This window comes from Hylobates moloch, unplaced genomic scaffold (genome assembly GCF_009828535.3).
Source record: "Hylobates moloch isolate HMO894 unplaced genomic scaffold, HMol_V3 SCAFFOLD_5, whole genome shotgun sequence".
Classification (NCBI taxonomy): Eukaryota; Metazoa; Chordata; class Mammalia; order Primates; family Hylobatidae; genus Hylobates; species Hylobates moloch.
Window position 1 is genome coordinate 56,621,609 of NW_026652280.1, and position 20,553 is coordinate 56,642,161.

At 40.3% G+C, this 20,553-nt stretch overlaps 1 protein-coding gene across 3 annotated transcripts in view; it reads right to left on the reverse strand.

Annotated features, from left to right (window-relative positions):
- Nucleotides 1–3,808: 3,808 nt before the first annotated feature.
- The window catches only part of RBBP8 (RB binding protein 8, endonuclease), a 96,230-nt gene continuing 79,485 nt past the window's right edge, over nucleotides 3,809–20,553 (reverse strand). For all 3 annotated transcript variants that reach the window (XM_032152654.2, XM_032152656.2, XM_032152655.2), the window contains 3 exons: nucleotides 13,966–14,062; nucleotides 8,008–8,149; nucleotides 3,809–4,150 (listed from right to left, as the gene is read on the reverse strand). In XM_032152654.2, coding sequence (XP_032008545.1) covers nucleotides 4,053–4,150; nucleotides 8,008–8,149; nucleotides 13,966–14,062 — 337 coding nt within the window. In that variant the 3' untranslated portion in view covers nucleotides 3,809–4,052. The remainder of the gene's footprint in view (nucleotides 4,151–8,007; nucleotides 8,150–13,965; nucleotides 14,063–20,553) is intronic.

Genomic DNA, 20,553 nt, shown 5'->3' on the forward strand with positions numbered 1-20,553 from the left:
TTTTGTTACTATTTTTTATTTTTATTATTATTTTTTGAGATGGAGTCTCGCTCTGTCGCCCAGGTTGGACTGCAATGGTGCTATCTCAGCTCACTGCAAGCTCTCCCTCTCAGGTTCACGCCATTCTCCTGCCTCAGCCTCCCAAGTAGCTGGGATTACAGGCGCCCACTACTGCGCCCAGCCAATTTTTTGTACTTTTAGTAGAGACGGGGTTTCACCATCTCTACTAAATCAAGCCAGGATGGTCTCGATTTCCTGACCTCGTGATCCGCCCGCCTTGGCCTCCCAAAGTGCTGGGATTACAGGCGTGAGCCACCGTGCCTGGCCTATTTTGTTATTTATTGAGACAGGGTCTCACTCTGTCATCCAGACTGGAGTGCACTGGCGTGATCTTGGCTCACTGCTGCCTCAACCTCCCGGGACTCAAGGGATCCTCCCACCTCAGTCTCCCAAGTAGCTCCTGTGCCACCATGCTGGGCCTAGATGCAGTTTAAACTGAGTTACTAATATATTGAGCCTATTGGCAGCAGCCTTCCCAGTTGGACTTTGAGAAAACTTTTCACCGCATGAAATGTTTTAGGGAATATTCTGTTTCATCTGGCTTTTCTCTCAAGGTAACATTATTATGTCTTCTACACATATTTAGGTATCCATGATTAACTCATTCAGACTGTCCCATTTGACAATCTTAGGTTTCAAACGGCTTAATCAGAATATCTCTTTACTAAAGGTAGGCAAGCTGTCAGTCAAATGTTAAGTGCGACATTTAGGTTCTGCATGTTTCCAAAGTTTAAATCAATAGTCTCTAACTTTAAAAAGCTTGCTAGTGGCCAAGTGTGGTGTCTTGTGCCTGGAATCTTAGTACTTTGGGAGGCTGAGATAGGCAGATCACCTGAGGTCAAGAGTTTGAGACCAGCCTGGCCAACATGGTGAAACCCCATCTCTACAAAAATACAAAAATTAGCCGGGCGTGGTGGCGCATGCCTGTAATCCCAGCTACTCAGGAGGCTGAGGCAGGAGAACCGCTTGAACCCAGGAGGTGGAGGTTGTAGTGAGCTGAGACTGTCACTGTCACTCCAGCCTGGGTGACAGAGCTAGAGACTCCATCTCAAAAAAAAAAAAAAAAAAAAAAAAAAGCTTGCTGGCAACCTGAAATTATATATAACTATGTAACCAGTGAATGACATACATTCTTATGAAAATATTATCTAACATGTCTATTATACAAATGCTTTACAAATGTATAAACCCCTTTAATATACGTTATCTTTTTAAAGAAAAGCTTGAGTGCACTGTCATAAACAGCCATTTTGCATTTAAATGTATCTAACTCAAATGTTTTTTAGTTTTATGAGACAGAGTTTCACTGTGTTGCCCAGGCTGGAGTGCAGTGACCTGATCTTGGCTCACTGCAGCCTCCGCCTCCCAGATTCAAGCTATTCTCCTGCCTCAGCCTCCTGAGTAGCTGGGATTACAGGCATGCACCACGCCTAATTTTTGCATTTTTAGTAGAGACGGGGTTTCATCATGTTGTCCAGGCTGGTCTCAAGGTTTTGACCTCAAGTGATCCAGCCACCCTGGCCTCTCAAAGTGCTAGGATTACAGGCATAAGCCACCGTGTCCCGCCACTGAAATGTTTTTAAAATGTGTCTATTTCCTTACTCCATTTAAAGGTAGAAGTTGGTCCACAGCAGATAAAATGGGAGAGAGACCTCAGCTCACTCAACTTCACAGGGTAACTGAAGAGTAAATGAAAACTGCTATAAATGGGATGGATAGCTGTGAAGCTACCATCAAGTGGACAAACCCTACCTCTCTTTCTGCTTAGGCTGCCTCTTAAAAAGCAAAATCCATTGGAAGTATATAACTCCAACCACATATCATGTGGTGCCTTGTTCAAATCCAGGTGTCTCTCAAACTCCTGGCCTTTAGGACTATACTATAGTGAAGATGAATTAGTAGATTCTGGAATTAGGCAATCATAGGTTCTAATTTCATCCCTACTAGTTACTAGAGGTAGCAATGAGATGGATAATTCTGACCTCTGAGAAGTCAGGAAAGTTATGAGGTAGGGCTTTCTGGAAACTTTTTTTTATAGGGGACAAAAACAAATGGCATGTGCTTTTTTTCTTCGTTTTGTGCAGAACATGGACATGATGCTAGAGGTGGCATAGACTGCTTTACAGATACCAGGATGAACACCAATACAAAGTATGGAAGAGCAGAAAACCAGGAGAAATCTGGGTCCCTGAGGCCATTATGGAGCTGCACTAGTGGCAATGGACTGCTGACCTCTAGACTTTTTAAGATGAGAAAAATAAAGCCAGTAATTTATTGTTTAATCTGCTGTTTTTTGGATCCATTTTTTTTCTTTGCAGCTTAACAATATTTATTAAGTGATAAGTTCACAGGGTTATTTGAGGATCGAAAGAGAATCATCTATGTGAAGAGTATAAAACAGTTCTTGACACACAGTAAGTGACCAATCAATGATAACTATTATTTTGGGGAGATTATCTGACTACCAGCAGAGAACAAAAATCAAACAGAATAAACAACTTGGGAAGGGAAGAAAAGGGCTGAACAGAAGTGATGATAGGGTGATAAAAAATTCAGAATCATAGAGCCAAACAAGGTACGTAAGTGGTCTGACATATAGTACATAATCAATATGTATAATTCCTTTTCCTATCCTATCTGTGAGAACACAAACTAATGCCATTTATTCATGAGAACCTTGATCAACAAGGAAGACCAGACTAAGCAAGAAGATTTTAGGACTCTGAAAAGTAAAGATTGTATTTATAAGGTTATTTATATTTGAGCGAGACATTCCATTCAATGTCTCTTTTATTCCTGCTTATGTAATACTGTCAAGATATAGATCAAAGAAATACACAAAAGAGACACTGATAAACAAAATGTCACTAGAAAAGATGGCAGACTGGTCAGCCATCTTAATGACTCATATACTAGGTCCTAGAGGAATAGAAAGTTGCTAAATAGAAAAATCTATTTTGAAACCAAATTGTTCATAACATTTGTCAATCCACAGAAATAATACAATAGAATTTGAACAAATGGGCAGAGAACTCAACATATTTAACCTCAAAACTGCACCAGAAAAAAAAAAAGTATGGCTGGGCATGGCGGCTCATGCCTGCAATCTCAGCACTTTGGGAGGCCGAGGCAGGTGGATCATGAGGTCAAGAGATTTGAGACCATCCTGGCCAACACAGTGAAACCCTGTCTCTACTAAAAATACAAGAATTAGCTGGGCATGGTGGCGCACGCCTGTAGTGCCAGCTACTTGGGAGGCTGAAGCAGGAGAATTGCTTGAACCCGGGAGGCGGAGGTTGCAGTGAGTGAGATTGTGCCATTGCACTCCAGCCTGGCGACAGAGTGAGACTCCTTCTTGGAAAAAAAAAAAAAAAGAAAAAAGTATGATGAAAAGAAAACATGTGAAGAGCTGGAAAATTAGGACCAAATCAGAGAATAATGTTTACAATATATGAGAAAGGAAAAAAAGTCGGTATTTGTGGTCACCTTGAAAGGAATTTATGACAATGTAGTACCGGATTCCAATTCAACAAAAGCTGGAGAGTTTAAAAAACTATTAAAATATAGTCTTTCTTTTTTGTTAAAATAAAAAGACTTAAATGCTAGACACTGGTATGACCTAGAGAAGAGCAACTGATGAAGAAAAATCTGTAATGATTAACATGAAGTCACTGCTCAGTGTCAATACCAAGGAAAGATGAAGTAAAAAGAAAATAACTGAAAGGCAACAAATCACAGACTACAACTATTGTATTTTCAAAATTGTATTAGGTATCACTACATAAAGTAAATAAAAACTCTTAAGTTAGAGTGCAAAATGAAAGCGCCTTCTTGTTTTAAAGGTGCAAAAGCAAAATATCACAAACATTTTCAATAGAAAACTGATTTATAAATCCATTTACAGAAGATCAAAAAAAAATCAATGTTTAGTATCAACTTTAAATAACTAAGAAGGAAAACTGTCCTCCCTCCTTCTGTTTCTGTTTCAACTTCTATGTCTTCTGCTCCTTGCCTTTTGGAGAAAATATTGCGTTGTAAGGCTGACGTCTTTTTGGACGAGGACAAGGATCAAGATCTTCTTTAATATAACCTTAAAAGCAAATCATAAACTTAGAAGACTGTATGTGCAACATGCATTTCTTTCAGTTTATATCTAGTAAACATTTATTTGATGCTTTGTAAGTTTACATGATTCTTCTGATTATTAGCTGTGTGATGCTGATGATTGATCTCACTATTTAGCATCAGTTTCCTCATTTATAATAATGATAGCAGCAAACATTTACCAAATGGTTACATACATTATCTCATATAACTCACATTCCTTTGAAATAGTTTCTACTATACCTGTTTGACAGATGAGGTAATAGAGACCCAAGGAAGTTAAATTACTTGTTCAAGTTCACAAAGCTAGAAAGTAGAGGAGCTGGGACCTGGCCCAAGCTCTTTCTTATTCCAGAACCAGAACTCTTCAACACTTTCCTATTCTGCCTCCCATAGGTAGTTGCAAAGGGGGACAAAGTGCTAAACATGAACTCTACTATTATAAATTTCAGGTACTTATCAAAAAAATACTTTTTACAGTAGCTATTTCAATAGATGACAATCCCTCTATACCCTTCAGACTATTAGATCTCCTAAGGTGTCTCTAAGCATGTAATCTTCAGGGGAAGTATTTGCTCTGCCATACGCATAGGGGTGCAGTCACAGGCTCTATCCAGACTGATTCTATCTGGCGACCAGGCAGTGAGATATCACATCAAAGTTGACTCAATCTGGCTTATTAATGGGGAAAGCAGAAATATAGTGAAAGCTGTCAGAGACTGCATCTTTTGGAAAAACTATCTTACAGTTAAACATCTGGAGCGTCTCCAAAAGTGAAGAAGGTCTCTCCCTCCTTGTTGTGCAGCTAAATCATCAGAACTCTTCATTGAGAACAGTTTCTTTTCAAAATTAAATTAAATTAAATTAAATTAAATTAATTGTTTTTTTGAAACAGGGTCTTGCTCTGTTGCCCAGGCTGGAGTGCAGTGGTGCAGTAACGGCTCACTGCAACCTCCATCTCCAGAGATCAAGCAATCCTCCCATCTCAGCCTCCTTAGTTACCGCTGGGACCACAGGCATGTACCACCATACCTGGCTAATTTTATTATTTATTTCATCTAGAGCCAGGGTCTCACTCTGTTGCCCAGGCTGGTCTCGAACTCCTGGGCTCAATGGATCCTCCCATCTTGGCCTCCCAAAGTGCTGGGATTACAGGTGTAAGACACTGTGCCCAGCTGAGAATAGTTTCTATAAGATGGCAAGGCTGAACTGAAATTCTAGGTGGTATAATTTTATCATTTGACATTTATTTAATGCTATTTTATCTTCTTGTGGGTAAAAATTTTAGACGTTTATCTGTAACTGACAAATACAGGCCTGAAGCCTGAAGGCTACTAATTAGTTAAAAAGTCAAATCATAAATATTCTGAACACTACTATACTTTTCAATCACTACCACAAAACATATCTCGTTTTCATAAAACTCAGTATTTTTTTTTAAGACGAGTCAGGTACAGTAGTGAGAATGAAGGGAAAGAGTAAAAGAAGCAGTTCAATCTGTAACTGAATGATCAACTGAGATAACTAATTGCCTCTGGACCAGCTAAAACTCAGTATTTTAAACCACAAGGTAAGACTTCATCTGTAACTGGGTGGTCTTTGGACCATGGAGAAAATAGCAAAAAAATAATAAAGAGGTCAGATAAGTCCCTGCTTAGCTAATATTCTTCCTCTCTTATGGCTTTTTTCTGAACAGCTTCATTCAAGTATACTTGGTATATAATAAACTGTACACATGTAATGTGCATATTTAGCTCTTATGTTTTAGGATGATTTTGAATTAAAATTCTTCATAAAACTAAGAGTATACTGTCTTATTAAAAGAATGTTTGAATGTCTGTACCAACATTCATTTAATAACAAATGAGTTTTGAACTATATGTGCCACATACAAAAAAAGTCTAAGAATACAATAACATAGAGAATAAAATCTTCAGTTAAAGAGGCCCCTTCAGGCTGGGTGTGGTGGCTCGAGCCTGTAATCCCAGCACTTTGGGAGGCTGAGGCGGGTGGATCACTTGAGGTCAGGAGTTTGAGACCAGCCTGGCCAGTATGGTGAAACCCTGTCTCTACTAAAAAAAAAAAAAAAAAAAAAAAAAAGCTGGGTATGGTGGCATGTGCCTCTAGTCCCAGCTATTCAAGAGGCTGGGGCAGGAAAATCGCTTGAACCTGGGAGATGGAGGTTGCAGTGAGCTGAGATTGTGCCATTGCACTCCAGCCTGGGCCTCACAGTGAGACTGCATCTCAAAAAAAAAAAAAAAAAAAGGCCCCTTCATAAAAACTAGCTATTAAATGCTCTTATGAGCTCCTCTGGAATGATATTTTCACAACAAAGGGTCTGTGAAATGGACCCTGCTTAATTAAATAGCTCTTTTAAGGCTAAGGACTTGAGCATTTCATTTCATTTAAACCAATGATTACAATAAAGTTTAGACCTTAGTGACTATGAATTACTATATGCCTGGAATAGTGGTTAATGTCCAGATTGATAGTCCTAGCTTGAGCACAGAAATGGGAGTATGCTACCCCAAAGACAGTTATATGACATGAAGACTTCAGATCACATACCCCACTAACTTAACTTTGGTAGAAAATATAAAACCAGAAAAGTGTGGATCTATACTTTTTAGCATTATGCTGCTGGTAACATAGAATAAAAATTACTACTCATGACCTTTTATTAACAGCCTAAAAGCTGAATATATTCTCAAATTATATTAAATGTAAGTGTCATATCTAAACAAGCTAGTTCCATGTCAACAACCTAACAAATAAACATCTTTTTTATTCAGATACAACTTATAAACATCCAGCATTCTGGGTAAGTGAGGTTTTAAAATCCAAAATTCATAGTAGTAGATTTAAAAAGATTCTCTCTTTTTAAATATAACTTTGCTGGTAGTTTTTGTTAGGTTATTTATTTTATTTAAAGTCATTTTGGCTGGGTGCAGTAGCTCATGGCTGTAATCCCAGCATTTTTGGAGGTCAAGGCAGGAGGACCACTTGAGGCCAGGAGTTCAAGACCAGCCTGAGCAACATAGTGAGACCCTTCTCTAGGGGGAAAAAAAAAAAAAAGTGCTGGGTGTGGTGGCACAAGGCTGTAGTCCTAGCTACTTGGAAGGCTGAGGTAGAATGATAGTTTGAGCCCATAAGTCGGAGGCATCAGTGAGCCATGATTATGCGTGCCACTACACTCCAGCCTGGGGACAGAGTGAGGCCCTATAAAAAAAAGTCATTTTGATGATAGAATAAAAGAGAAATTGCTTTTTGAAATTTGGTAAACCAGAATTAATATAAGCACAATCACATTAAAGTGATATTACCAATCTCTAATTCCAACTAAATTACTGAAGAGTCCTTTTATCTTTTGGAATGTTTTTATGTCACAAAACTAGCACCCAACCTGCAGCAAAAGGTAAAGAGAATCACAGAAAAAAAGGTGCATGTTCACATTTGGGCATATACAGTATTTTATTTTATTATTTTATTTTAATTTATTTTATTTTATTTTTGAGACAGAGTCTTGCTCTGTCGCCCAGGCTGGAGTGCAATGGCACAATCTTGGCTCATTGCAACCTCCGTCTCCTGGGTTCAAGTGTTTCACTTGCCTCAGCCTCCTGAGTAGCTGGGACTGCAGGCATGTGCCACCACACCTGGCTAATTTTTTGTATTTTTAGTAGAGATGGGGCTTCACCATGTTGGCCAGGCTGGTCTTGAACTCATGACCTCAGGTGATCCACCCACCATGGCCTCTCAAAGTGTTGGGATTATAGGTGTGAGCCACTGTGCCTGACCAAGTATTTAAAAAAATTAATTATAAAATGTTACAATCTATACTCTCACCTCTTTCCATACAAGTCTGAGTGGAAGGAAAACCAACTTCCCAAAAATTCTCTGGTGTGTTGGGTGGAATGTAGCGGAATCGGTGTCTTGAGCAGGAAGCCAACTTCTTTTCTCTTTCTTCTGCTGGCATATCTGCATAATACTAATAATAAAAACTGGTAAGTTTTTTCACTGAAGAATAATAAAATGGAGTGTTATGCTTATTGATTATAAACTAAAGCTAAAAAAGCCATTTACTAAGATATTCAGCATTCTAAGGAAACTTAATCCTCATTGATGATACTATTAGTGATTAATTCTTACAGACAGTATTCATTACTAACAGTAATCACTGCTGATGTTGGTCTGTGAAGTGCCTGCTTCACTGATGAGAAAAGGAGCTTGTATCACAATGTAAACCAATAAAGTGCTTCCTTTATCAATAAAGTCTTGCAATTAAAAAAAAAAAGCCAGCTGAACTTGACAGTGTGTTTAGTGATACAGCTGATTTATACACTGGTACAAAGTCTTTATCCTTATTAGGCCAGTAAAAAAATTTCAGAGGTCTACATGTTTCTTAATTATTATTTGAATATAACGTGTGTTTCACAGTAATTTTCCTATCTCTACGGCTTTAAAAAATAATTTAGATCTGAATGTTGTAGTCTTCATGACTTCTCCCTTTAAGATTTCAGTTAGGATCGGCCGGGTGTGGTGGCTCACGCCTATAATCTTAGCACTTTGGGAGGCCGAGGTGGGCGGATCACGAGGTCAGGAGATCTAGACCACGGTGAAACCCCGTCTCTACTAAAAATACAAAAAATTAGCCAGGCGTGGTGGCAGGCGCCTGTAGTCCCAGCTACTCGGAGAGGCTGAGGCAGGAGAATGGCGTGAACCCGGGAGGCGGAGCTTGCAGTGAGCCATGATCGCGCCACTGCACTCCAGCCTGGGCGACAGAGCGAGACTCCATCTCAAAAAAAAAAAAAAAAAAAAATTTCAGTTAGTATCAAAAGCCTACTATTTTTTGGCAACTGTGAAAACAAAGAACTTGAACTTCATGCACACAAGGATAAAATTATACGTAAAAATTGTACAGGTTTTTAAGGCCTAGACTTAATGAAAACAAAGCAGTAGTTTAAGGTTTAACAGAACATAGACAACAGAATCACTTTTTTTTTGAGAGACAGAGTCTTGCTCTGTCACCCAGGCTGGGGTGCAGTGGCACGATCTTGGCTCACTGCAACTTCCCACTCCTGTGTTCAAGTGATTCTCTTGCCTCAGCTTCCCAAGTAGCTGGGACTATAGGCATGCGCCACCACACCCAGCTAATTTTGTATTTTTAGTAGACACGGGGTTTTACTATATGTTGGCCAGGCTGGTCTCGAACTCCTGACCTCAAGTGATCCACCTGTCTCAGCCTCCCAAAGTGCTGGGATTACAGGCTTGAGCCACCCAGAATCACATATTTAATCCAGCCAATTCCTTCACTTTACACTTGAGAAACTGAAAATGAAAGTGGTAATTGAAAGTGATAGACTTAAAACTAGAATTTAAGTTTGAAGTAAAAGCTTTTAATACATTTCTATTTTACGTAGATTAAAGGCTTTAAAGAAGCTGTGAAACAACTTCATTCAGGTATCTTTTTCATCATTCTCACTGCCCTAAGTATAAGCCTTTGTTACCTTAGTCTGGGATTTGGGATGAGATGAGATGACCTTAGAAAATCAGGGCTTATTGGAAAAAACACTGCCACTGAATTAAAATGTACTTGTGAAACAGTAGTTGGTCAGTGCAATTGTAACATGGCAAGCAAATGGGTGAGTGGTCGAACAGAAATCAGAGAGGAAGTGCAGAGCCAGAGTTTATTGTCCTTGATAAGGACTTTAGATTCTCTTAGTGGGATGGGAGGACATTGAAGGATTCTGGGAATGACATGATTTAACTTTTATTCTAAAAAGATTATTAAAGGCTGGGCGCGGTGGCTCACGCTTGTAATCCCAGCACTTTGGGAGGCCGAGGCGGGCGAATCACGAGGTCAGGAGATCGAGACCACGGTGAAACCCCGTCTCTACTAAAAATACAAAAAATTAGCCAGGCGTGGTGGCGGGCGCCTGTAGTCCCAGCTACTCAGAGAGGCTGAGGCAGGAGAATGGCGTGAACCCGGGAGGCGGAGCTTGCAGTGAGCCGAGATTGCGCCACCACACTCCAGCCTGGGCGACAGAGTGAGACTCCGTCTCAAAAAAAAAAAAAAAAAAAAAAAAAAGATTATTAAAAAAAAAAGGCCATTCATTGCTGAGCTGAAAATAACACTGTTAAGAGACAAGAATGAAAAGTAAGAGAATGGGGACAGAGGTACATGGGAACTGTATGTACTTTCTGTACAACTTTGCTGTGAACCTATTTATTTATTTATTTATTTATTTATTTATTTATTTATTTATTGAGATGGAGTTTTGCTCTTGTCGCCCAGGCTGGAGTGCAATGGAGCGATCTTGGCTCACTGCAACCTCTGCCTCCTGGGTTCAAGTGATTCTCCTGCCTCAGCCTCCCGAGTAGCTGGGATTACAGGCATGAACAACCACGCTCAGCTAATACTTGTATTATTAGTAGAGACGGGGTTTTACCATGTTGGCCAGGCTGGTCTCGAACTCCTGACCTCAGGTGATCCACCCGCCTCGGCCTCCCAAAGTGCTGGAATTAGAGGTGTGAGCCACTGTGCCCAGCCAAAATAAAAGTTTTAGAGTAAAAAAAAAAAGAAAATGACCAGGAGAGCACTTAGAAGCTATTACAATTATAAAATGTTGGCCGGGCACAGTGGCTCACACCTGTAATCCCAGCACTTTGGGAGGCCAAGGTGGGCGGATCACGAGGTCAGGAAATTGAGACCATCCTGGCTAACACAGTGAAACCCCGTCTCTACTGAAAATACAAAAAAATTAGCCAGGCATGGTGGCGGGCGCCTGCAGTCCCAGCTACTCGGGAGGCTGAGGCGGGAGAATGGCATGAACCCAGGAGGCGGAGCTTGCAGTGAGCCGAAATCACACCACTGTGCTCCAGCCTGGGCAACAGAGTGAGACTCCATCTCAAAAAAAAAAAAAAAAAAAAAAATTATAAAATGTTGCCTTGGTCCAGGGCATTAGTGGTGGTGATAGTAAGTGGATGGATATGGGATATATTTTGAAGGAAGAATCAATGGGGTTTGTTGGTACAAAAGTTATTGAGATGTGAAAGAAAAAAGTACTGAATAACTGTAAGATCTCAGGACATATAGAAGACTCAGCAGTGAGGTCTGGGAATTGAGGGCAGATATTGTATGTTTGTTTTTGGATGTGTGAAATTTGAGATCACTATCGCAGATCCACATGAGTATTGCACACTCCACTTGCAGAATAGGCAATGGGATAAATTTAAGAACTGTAAGCATATGGTTAGTATTTAAGTACATGGGACTGGCACTTCTACTTCTGGTCATGATGGAGTAACAGAACATATTTACCTTCCTATGTAAATTAATTAGAAAAATGAAAATGTATACAATAATGGTTTTCAGAGATTGGATAACAGAAAGCACGGGAAATGATTATTGAGAATGAATGCAACATAACAGTGTTTCTAGCAAAAGAGCTTTTTTCTAACTAGTAGGATTAGCTCTAGATTATAGAATTATGGTTATAACTAAAAACCAGGGATTTACTCAATGTGGACCATATTCTTTAAGAAATCATGATATATGCAACTTGTGTAATAAAAACTCACGAACTCACATTATAGGCTTTTGCTTGTATTGCCAAGCTGCTTTTCAAAATAGTGATCCCAATTTATATTCCCATTGTTAGTACATAAGAGCATATTTTTACCCAATGCTTACCTGCATTACAATCTAGTCATACTTTCACATATAATTTTAATGTGTTTGGTTATTAAATTTTCTAGCCCATATGTTAAAAACGAAATTTAAAAGGGGAAGTAAATTGCTGGGGGCAGGCATCTGAGGCTAATGGACAACAAGGGAAGAAATAAAAACAGCATGTTCCAGGTCAAAACAGAACCTGCCTGGGACTATTTAGTAAAAGGACAATCAGTACAGTTGGCCCTTCATATCCTTGGGTTCTACATTCATGGATTCAACCAGCTGTGGATCAAAAATATTCAGGAAAAAAACCTTCATCTGTATTGAACATGTACAGACTATTTTTCTTGTGATTCCCTATACAATACAGTATAACAACTATTTACAAAGCATTTACATTGTAATAGGGATTATAAATAATTAGAGGTAATTTAAAGCATATGAAAGCATGTACATAGGTTATAGGCAAATACTATGCCATTTTATATCAGGGACTTGAGCATCCGTGATTTTGGTATCCACAGTAGGTCCTGAAGCCAGTTTCCCACAGATACAAAGGGATGTCTGTACCATCTACTTCAACATCCAAGACAGCCAATGTATAAAAGGAAAAATATAAGTGTTTAAGTGTTTATTCATTATATCTTGTTTAGGAAGAAAAATGTTTGGTGCGGTGGCTCACAACAGTAATCCCAGTACTTTGGGAGGCCAAGGTGGGCGGATCACCTGAGGTCGGGAGTTTGAGGCCAGTCTGACCAACATGGTGAAACCGTCTCTACTAAAAATACAAAATTAGCCGGGCATGGTGGTGCATGCCTGTAATCCCAGCTACCTGGGAGGCAGAGGCAGAGGCAGGAGAATCATCTGAACCTGGGAAATGGAGGTTGTGGTGAGCTGAGATTGCGCCATTGTGCTCCAGCCTAGGCAACAAGAGCAAAACTCCATCTCAAAAAAAAAAAAAAAAAAAAAAAAAAGAACTTGGCCAGCGTGGTGGTTCACGTCTGTAATCCTAGAACTTTGGGAGGCCAAGGCGGGTGGATCAGTTGAGGTCAGGAGTTCGAGACCAGCCTGGCCAAATAGTGAAACCCTGTCTCTAATAAAAATACAAAAATTAGTCACGCATGGTGGTAGGTGCCTGTAATCCCAGCTACCCGGGAACCTGAGGCAGGAAAATTGCTTGAACCTGGGAGGCGGAGGTTGCAGTGAGCCAAGATCACGCCACTACATTCCAGCCTGGGCAACAGGGCAAGACTCCGTATCAAAAAACAAAAACAAAAACAAAAACAAAAAACAAAAAACAAAAACACAAAAAAACTTATATTGGTACCAATTATTTTTCAAAAATTATGAGTATACCTAATTTCCTGAGAATGTTGGTAAAAATAATTTTTTTTTTTTTTTTTTGAGACGGAGTCTCGCTCTCTTGCCCAGGCTGGAGTGCAGTGGCGCAATCTCGGCTCACTGCAAGTTCTGCCTCCTGGGTTCACGCCATTCTCCTGCCTCAGCCTCCCGAGTAGCTGGGACTACAGGCGCCCACCACCATGCCTGGCTTTTTTTTATGTGTTTTTAGTAGAGATGGGGTTTCACCGTGTTAGCCAGGATGGTCTAGATCTCCTGACCTTGTGATCCACCCGCCTTGGCCTCCCAAAGTGCTGGGATTATAGGTGTGAGCCACTGCACCTGGCATTTTTTTTTTTTTTGAGATGAAGTTTCGCTCTTGTTGCCCAGGCTGGAGTGCAATGGCATGATCTTGGCTCACTGAAACCTCCACCTCCCGGGTTCAAGCGACTCTCCTGCCTCAGCCTCCTGAGTAGCTGGAATTACAGGTGTGCACCACCACACCCAGCTTATTTTTGTATTTTCAGTAGAGACGGGGTTTCGCCATGTTGGGCAGGCTGATCTCGATCTTCTGGCCTCAAGTGATCTGCCCTCCTTGGCCTCCCAAAATGCTGAGATTAGAGGCATGAGCCACCGCACCCGACCCAGAATACTCTTTACTCCTTCTGTTATGCTGGCTCAAATAAGAGGTTTCTATAACCAATATGGTTTGTATATGTGATTTTAAAATCATGCATTTATTATCTATAAAGCCGTACTTAAAAAAAATTAGTATCTACATTAGTACTTACAATTTCACATTCCTTACATGTGTGCCCAAGCAGTTTTCTTCTCTCCTCTTTTTTCCGAACCACCTCAATATGAGGAAAATTTTGCAAGCTAGTCTCTCTGGGGGAAAAATGAATTAAATTAACAAAGCTTAGAGTTCAGAGGAGAAATAATCCCAAAAACATTCATTCATTTTTATTTGAAATGCTTATTCAGTACGTTAGAAAAATATTGCTTCATCAAATACTTATTAAGTGCTTACTATACACCAAGTATTTTTATGGGTATTTTTTTCTAACTAAAAAATTAAAACTATTTACTATCCAAAGTGATCTGCAAATTCAGTGTAATCCCCATCAAAATACCAATAATGTTCTTCACAGAAATATTTATTTATTTAGAGACAGAGTCTTGCTCTGTTGGCCAGGCTCGAGCGCAATGACATGATCTTGGCTCACTGCAACCTCCACTTCCTGGGTTCAAGCGATTCTTGTGCCTCAGCCTTCTGAGTAGCTGGGATTACGGGCCTGTACCACCACGCCAGGCTAATTTTTTATTTTTAGTAGAGACGGGGTTTCACCATGTTGGTCAGGCTAGTCTTGAACTCCTAACCTCAGGTGATCTGCCCACCTCAGCCTCCCAAAGTGCTAGGATTACAGGCGTGAGCCACTGTGCCCAGGCTTTCACAGAAATATAAAAAAAAATCCTAAAATTAGGCTGAAACCAGTAAAGACATACCGATAGCCAAAGCAATCCTGAGCAAAAAAGAACAAAGCTGGATGGGCGCAGTGGCTTACTTGAGGTCAGGAGTTCGAGACCAGCCTGGCCAACGTGACAAAACCATGTCTGTATTAAAAATACAAAAATTAGTTGGGTGTGGTGGCACAGGCCTGTAATCCCAGCTACTCAGGAGGCTGAGGCACAAGAACCACTTGAACCCGGGAGGCAACGGTTGCAGCGAGCCGAGACTACGCCACTGCACTCTAGCCTGGGTGAGACTCTGTCTCAAAAAAAGAAAAAAAGCAAAAAAAAAACAAACCAAGCTGGCGGCAGCATACTATCAGACTTCAAAATATACAAAGCTACAGTTACCAAAACAGCATGGTACTGGCATAAAAACAGACACATAGAGCAATGGAACAGAGTACCAGAAATTAATGAATGCCTCTATAGGCAACTGATTTTTTTACATAGGAGCCACGCACCTTCATTGGGGAAAGGATAGTCTATTTAATAAATGGTGCTGGTAAAACTGGATATCCACTTGCAGAAGAATGAAAATAGGCCCCTATTTCTCACTCAATATAAAAATCAACTCAAAATGAGTCAAAGACCTAAATGTAAGACCCAAAACTATGAAACTACTAGAAAAAAAATATACGGGAAATGTCTCAGGACAATGGTCTGGGAAAAGATTTTATGAATAAGACCTCAAAATAACAGACAATAAAAGCAAAAATATACAAGTGGGTTTATACTGAAAGGCAATTACTATTACTTATTTCTGCCTTTCACTGGCTGAAAATAATAATTAGGTTAGGAGGTAAAATATAATAACCTATTTAAAAATGAACACTGTATTATGAAACTCATAAATTGGCGTTGTATAACATTAAAAAAAAAACAACTGTTTTCCAGTACTAAGAACCCAGATTTCAGGACTAACTTCTTCTGCGCAGAGAACAGATTCATCTGTTTGTATGCCATTTGCCATCCTATTTATGAGAAACATTACTGGCCAGGTGTAGAGGCTCATGCCTATAATCCCAGCACTTAGGGAGACTGGGGCAAAAGGGTTGCTTGAGACCAACACCAGGGGTTTGAGACCAGCCTGGGCAACATATCAAAACCCGTCTCTACAAAAAATAAAAATAAAAAATTAGCTGGGTGTGGCGGCACACACCTATAGTCCCAGGTACTCAGGAGGCTGAGGTGAGAGGACTGCCTGAGCCCAGGAGTCTGAGGCTGCAGTGAATAATGATTGTGCCATTGCACTTCAGCCTGGGTAACAAAGTGAGATCCTGTCTCAAAACAAAACAAAACAAACAAACAAAAAAAAACAGAAAAAAGAAAAATTACCTTATGCTGCTCCACCTACCATGAGTTCTTCAAAATATTAGGCATAATTATCATTTGTGGTTATCTTTAAATGAGTAAGATCCTACTGTGAATCACGGAAACCTAGGAGGGTCAAAGCCACTAGGTATGGATTAATATGCTATGGAGTATGCTGGGAAGAAAAAGCAATCAAGAAGCACAAAATTTTATTTTATTCATTATTATTTAGTTTGTTCTAAGACAGGTTCTTGCTTTGTTGCCCAGGCTGGAGTGAAGTGGCATGAGCATAGCTTAATGCAGCCTGAACTCCTGGGCTCAAGTAATCCCCCTGCCTCAGCTTCCTGAGTTAGCTAGGACTACAGGTGCAAGCCACAAGGCCCAGCTAATTTTTGCTTTTTAGTAGAGATGAGGTCTTACTATGTTGCCCAGGTTGGTCTTGAAGTCCTGGCCTCATGAATGTTTTCAATGTCATCTGGAATGGTGAATCCTTTCCAGAAGGTTTTCAGTTTACTTTGCCCATCACAGGAATCACCATCAATGGCAGGGGTAGCCTTACAAACTGTATTTCTTAAATAGGAGAACTTGAAAGTCAAACTACTACTTGATCCAGTCTGCAGAACGATACTGTGTTAGCAGGCATGAAAACAATATTCATCCAGCCTGGCCAACATGGTGAAACACCGTCTCTACTAAAAATACAAAAAAAAAAAAAAATTAGCCAGGCGTGGTGGCACATGCCTGTAATCCCACCTACTTGGGAGGCTGAGGCACGAGAATCACTTGAACTTGGGAGGCGGAGGTTGCAATGAGCCAAGATCGCACCACTGCACTCCAGCCTGGGTGACAGAGTGAGACTCTGTCTCAAAATAAATAAATAAATAAAAAATTAATCTCCCTGTACATCTCCATCAGAGCTCTTGGGTGACAACGTGCTTTGTCAATGAACAGTAGTATTGAAGTCACCTTTGCAAAAATTATGACAGCGGAAAAAATCTGACCTAGCTGACTTTATCTTGCTTTTAACCTTTAAGCTGTGTTTATTTTTGGGCATAGGCCAAGTTAACTATGAGAAAAATTTAGTTTAACTTTAAAACAAAGATGATAACAGCCCCTTCTGGAAATCAGCCCTGTCCTTGCTCAGGGACTGAAACCACCTTTGTAAAACTAACAAATTAGCCACAAGGTTTATTTTAAAACAAAGATGATTATCAGCTCCTTCCCAAAACTAACTCCTCCTCCTTGCTCAGAGACTTAAACCACCTAATGCAAAACCAGCAAATCAGTCAAGAGGTTAAAATTACGGCTCAGGAATGGAGTCATGCAGACAGAGGTCATGGGATTTCTAACCTCAATTGCTCCTACATACAAATGATATTACTATTATAAAACCTTAGGGTGTGAGGTATTTTTCAGACCCTACATTCTGATGGACCAGGTGGGGCTCACCTGCGCTGGTAACCCATACCAAAAAACTGGTTCAGTTGATCTTGTGATCCCACCCAAAAACTGACTCAGTGCAAAAAGACACCTTTGACCCCCTATAATTTCATCCCCAACCCAACCAATCTCCATTCCCCGTTCCCAGCTCCCTCTCTGCCAAACTATCCTTAAAAAACCATAGCTTCCACATTTTAGGGGAAGGTGATTTAAATAATAACAACTCCAGTCCTCCCACTTGACTAACTCTGCAATTATTACACTCTTTCTCTACTATAGTATCACTGTCTCAGTGAATCAGCTCTATTTGTATGGTGGGAAAAAAAGAAAAAACAACCGTTGGATGATTACAATATTTTGAAAGGATGTCTTTTTTTTTTTTTCTGATCAATAGGTTTAAAATATTTAGTAAGCCATGCTGTAAACAGATGTGCTGTCATCCAGGCTTTGTTGTTCTATTTCTAAAGCACAGGCACGGTAGATGTAGCATAATTCTTCAGGGTCCTAGGATTTTCAGAATGGTAAATGAGCACTGGCTTCAACTTGAAGTCACCAGCTGCATTAACCCAAACAAGAGTCAACCTGTCCTTTGAAGCTCTGAAGCCAGGCACTGGTTTCTCCTCTCTAGTTATCAAAGTCATAGATGGCATCTTCTTCCAATAGAAGGCTGTTTCATCTACACTAATCTGTTGTTTAGTTCAGCCACCATCATCACTGATCTCAGCCAGATATTCTAGATCATTTGCTGCTACAGCTTCTCTATCAGTACTTGCTGTTTGCTTTGCACTTTTATATTATGGACATGGCTTCTTTCCTTAAACCTCATGAACCAACCTCTGCTAGTTTCAAACTTTTCTTCTGCAGCTTCCTCAAACTAAATAGAGTTAGAGGCTTGCTCTGGATTAGGCACTGGCTTAAAGGAATGTGGTGGCTGGTTTGATCTTCAGTCTAGACCACTGAAATTTCCTCCATGTCAGCAGTAAGTCTGTTTCACTTTCTTACCATTGATGTGTTCACTGGAGTAGCACGTGTGATTTTCTTCAAGAACTTTCTTTTGCATTTGCAACTTGGCTGACTGGTGTAAAAGGCCTAGCTTTTTACCTATCTTGGCTTTTGAAATATCTTCCTCATTAAGCTTAATCATTTCTAGCATTTGATTTAAAAGTAAGAGATGTGCAACTCTTCCTTTCACTTGTATATTTAGAGGGCATCATAGTTGTTTTTTTTTTTTTTTGAGACAGCATCTCACTTTGTCTCCCAGGCTGGAGTGCAGTGGTGCGATCACAGCTCACTATAGTCTCGACCTCCTAGGCTCAAGCGATCCTCCTACCTCAGCCTCCCCCAGTATAATAGTTGGAACTACAGGCGTGTGCCACCATGCTCAGCTATTTTTTTTTGTATTTTTTGTAGAGATGGGGTTTTTCCATGTTGCCCAGGCTGGTCTCGATTTGCTCATCACGGCCTCCCAAAGTTGTGGAATTACAGGCATGAGCCACCATACCTGCTTCCATTGCGGGGTTCTTAACTGGCCTAATTTCAATGTTGCTGTGTCTCAGGGAATAGGGAGGCCCAAGAAGAGAAGGAGAGATGGGAAAATGGTCGGTTGGTGGAGCAGCCAGAACACACATGACATTCATTGATTGAGTTTGCTGTCTTATATGGGCATCGTTCATGATGACCCAAAACAATTATAATAATAGCATCAGGCCGGGCGTGGTGGCTCATGCCTGTAATCTCAGCACTTTGGGAGGCCTAGGCAGGCAGATCATGATGTCAGGAGATCGAGACCATCCTGGCTAACATGTTGAAACCCTATCTCTACTAAAAAAATACAAAAAAATTAGCTAGGCGTGGTGGCGGGCACCTGTAGTCCCAGCTACACAGGAGGCTGAGGCAGGAGAATGGCATGAACCCGGGAGGCAGAGCTTGCAGTGAGACGAGATGGCTCCACTACACTCCAGCCTGGGCGACAGAGCGAGACTCTGTCTCGAAAAAAAAAAAATAGCATCAAAGATCACAGATCACAGAGCACCGTTAACAGATACAATAATGAAAAAGTTTGAAATATTGTGAGAATTACTAAAATGTGACACAGACACATTAAGTAAGTACGTTGTTGGAAAAATGCCACTGACAGATTTGTTCAAACAGGGTTGCCACATACCTTCAATTTGTAAAAAACACAGTATCTGCAAAGTGCAATAAAGCACTGTGAAATAGAATGTATACCTTAAATGGAAGTGTAATAAAAAGATCACACATATGCCCCTCTAGTTGGCAGCATGTTCCCTCAAAAAGAAAAGTTTTAGTCACTCTATTTCTAAGTCCTTTTTTGTTTCAACTCAAGAACCCTTAATTCTGGTGTGATCTGTGAATTAGAAAAGGGAAACCAAGAAAGTACACACAAAAAATATTGCCACAACTATATTTTCTTTCAAAGAGTTTATGGAATCCTAAGATTATGCAGATCTCATTTTTGGCCATATCCTTTCCTCTGAATATTAACTACTCCACTTCTGTAGTGTCTTATCATGACGTAGGGAATCTCCTAGTAGAATGGCATCTGTAGTAGACCTCAAAGCATCACTTAAACAAGCTTCTTGTCCCTGATGCTACACAATCCATCTTCCCAGGTTTGCAGTGTTAGTATTCTCAGTGGGAAAAGCAACAATGTAACTGAGAATTTTAGCATCTCCATGCCTCCATCCCCACACTTCCATTCACCTCTTATTCTCCAGCTATCTAATTGCTTCAGAATAAATAAAACTACTCATACATTTTTAAAAAACTAGTGAACCTTTAATATGAAACATTTAAAATGACAGTTTTTTTTTTTGTTTTTGTTTTTTTTTTTTTTTTTTGAGACAGGGTCTCACTGTTGCCCAGGCTGGAGTGCAGTGGTGTGATCATAGCTTACTGCAGCCTTGACTTCCTGGGCTCAAGTGATCTTCTCACCTAAGCTTCCTGAGTAGCTGGGACTATAGGCACACACCATCACACCTAGCTACTTTTTAATTTTTTGTAGAGACGAGGTCTCACTGTGTTGCCCAGGCTGGTCTCAAACTCCTGGGCTCAAGCGATTCTTCCGCCAAAGCCTTCCAAAGTGCTGGGATTAC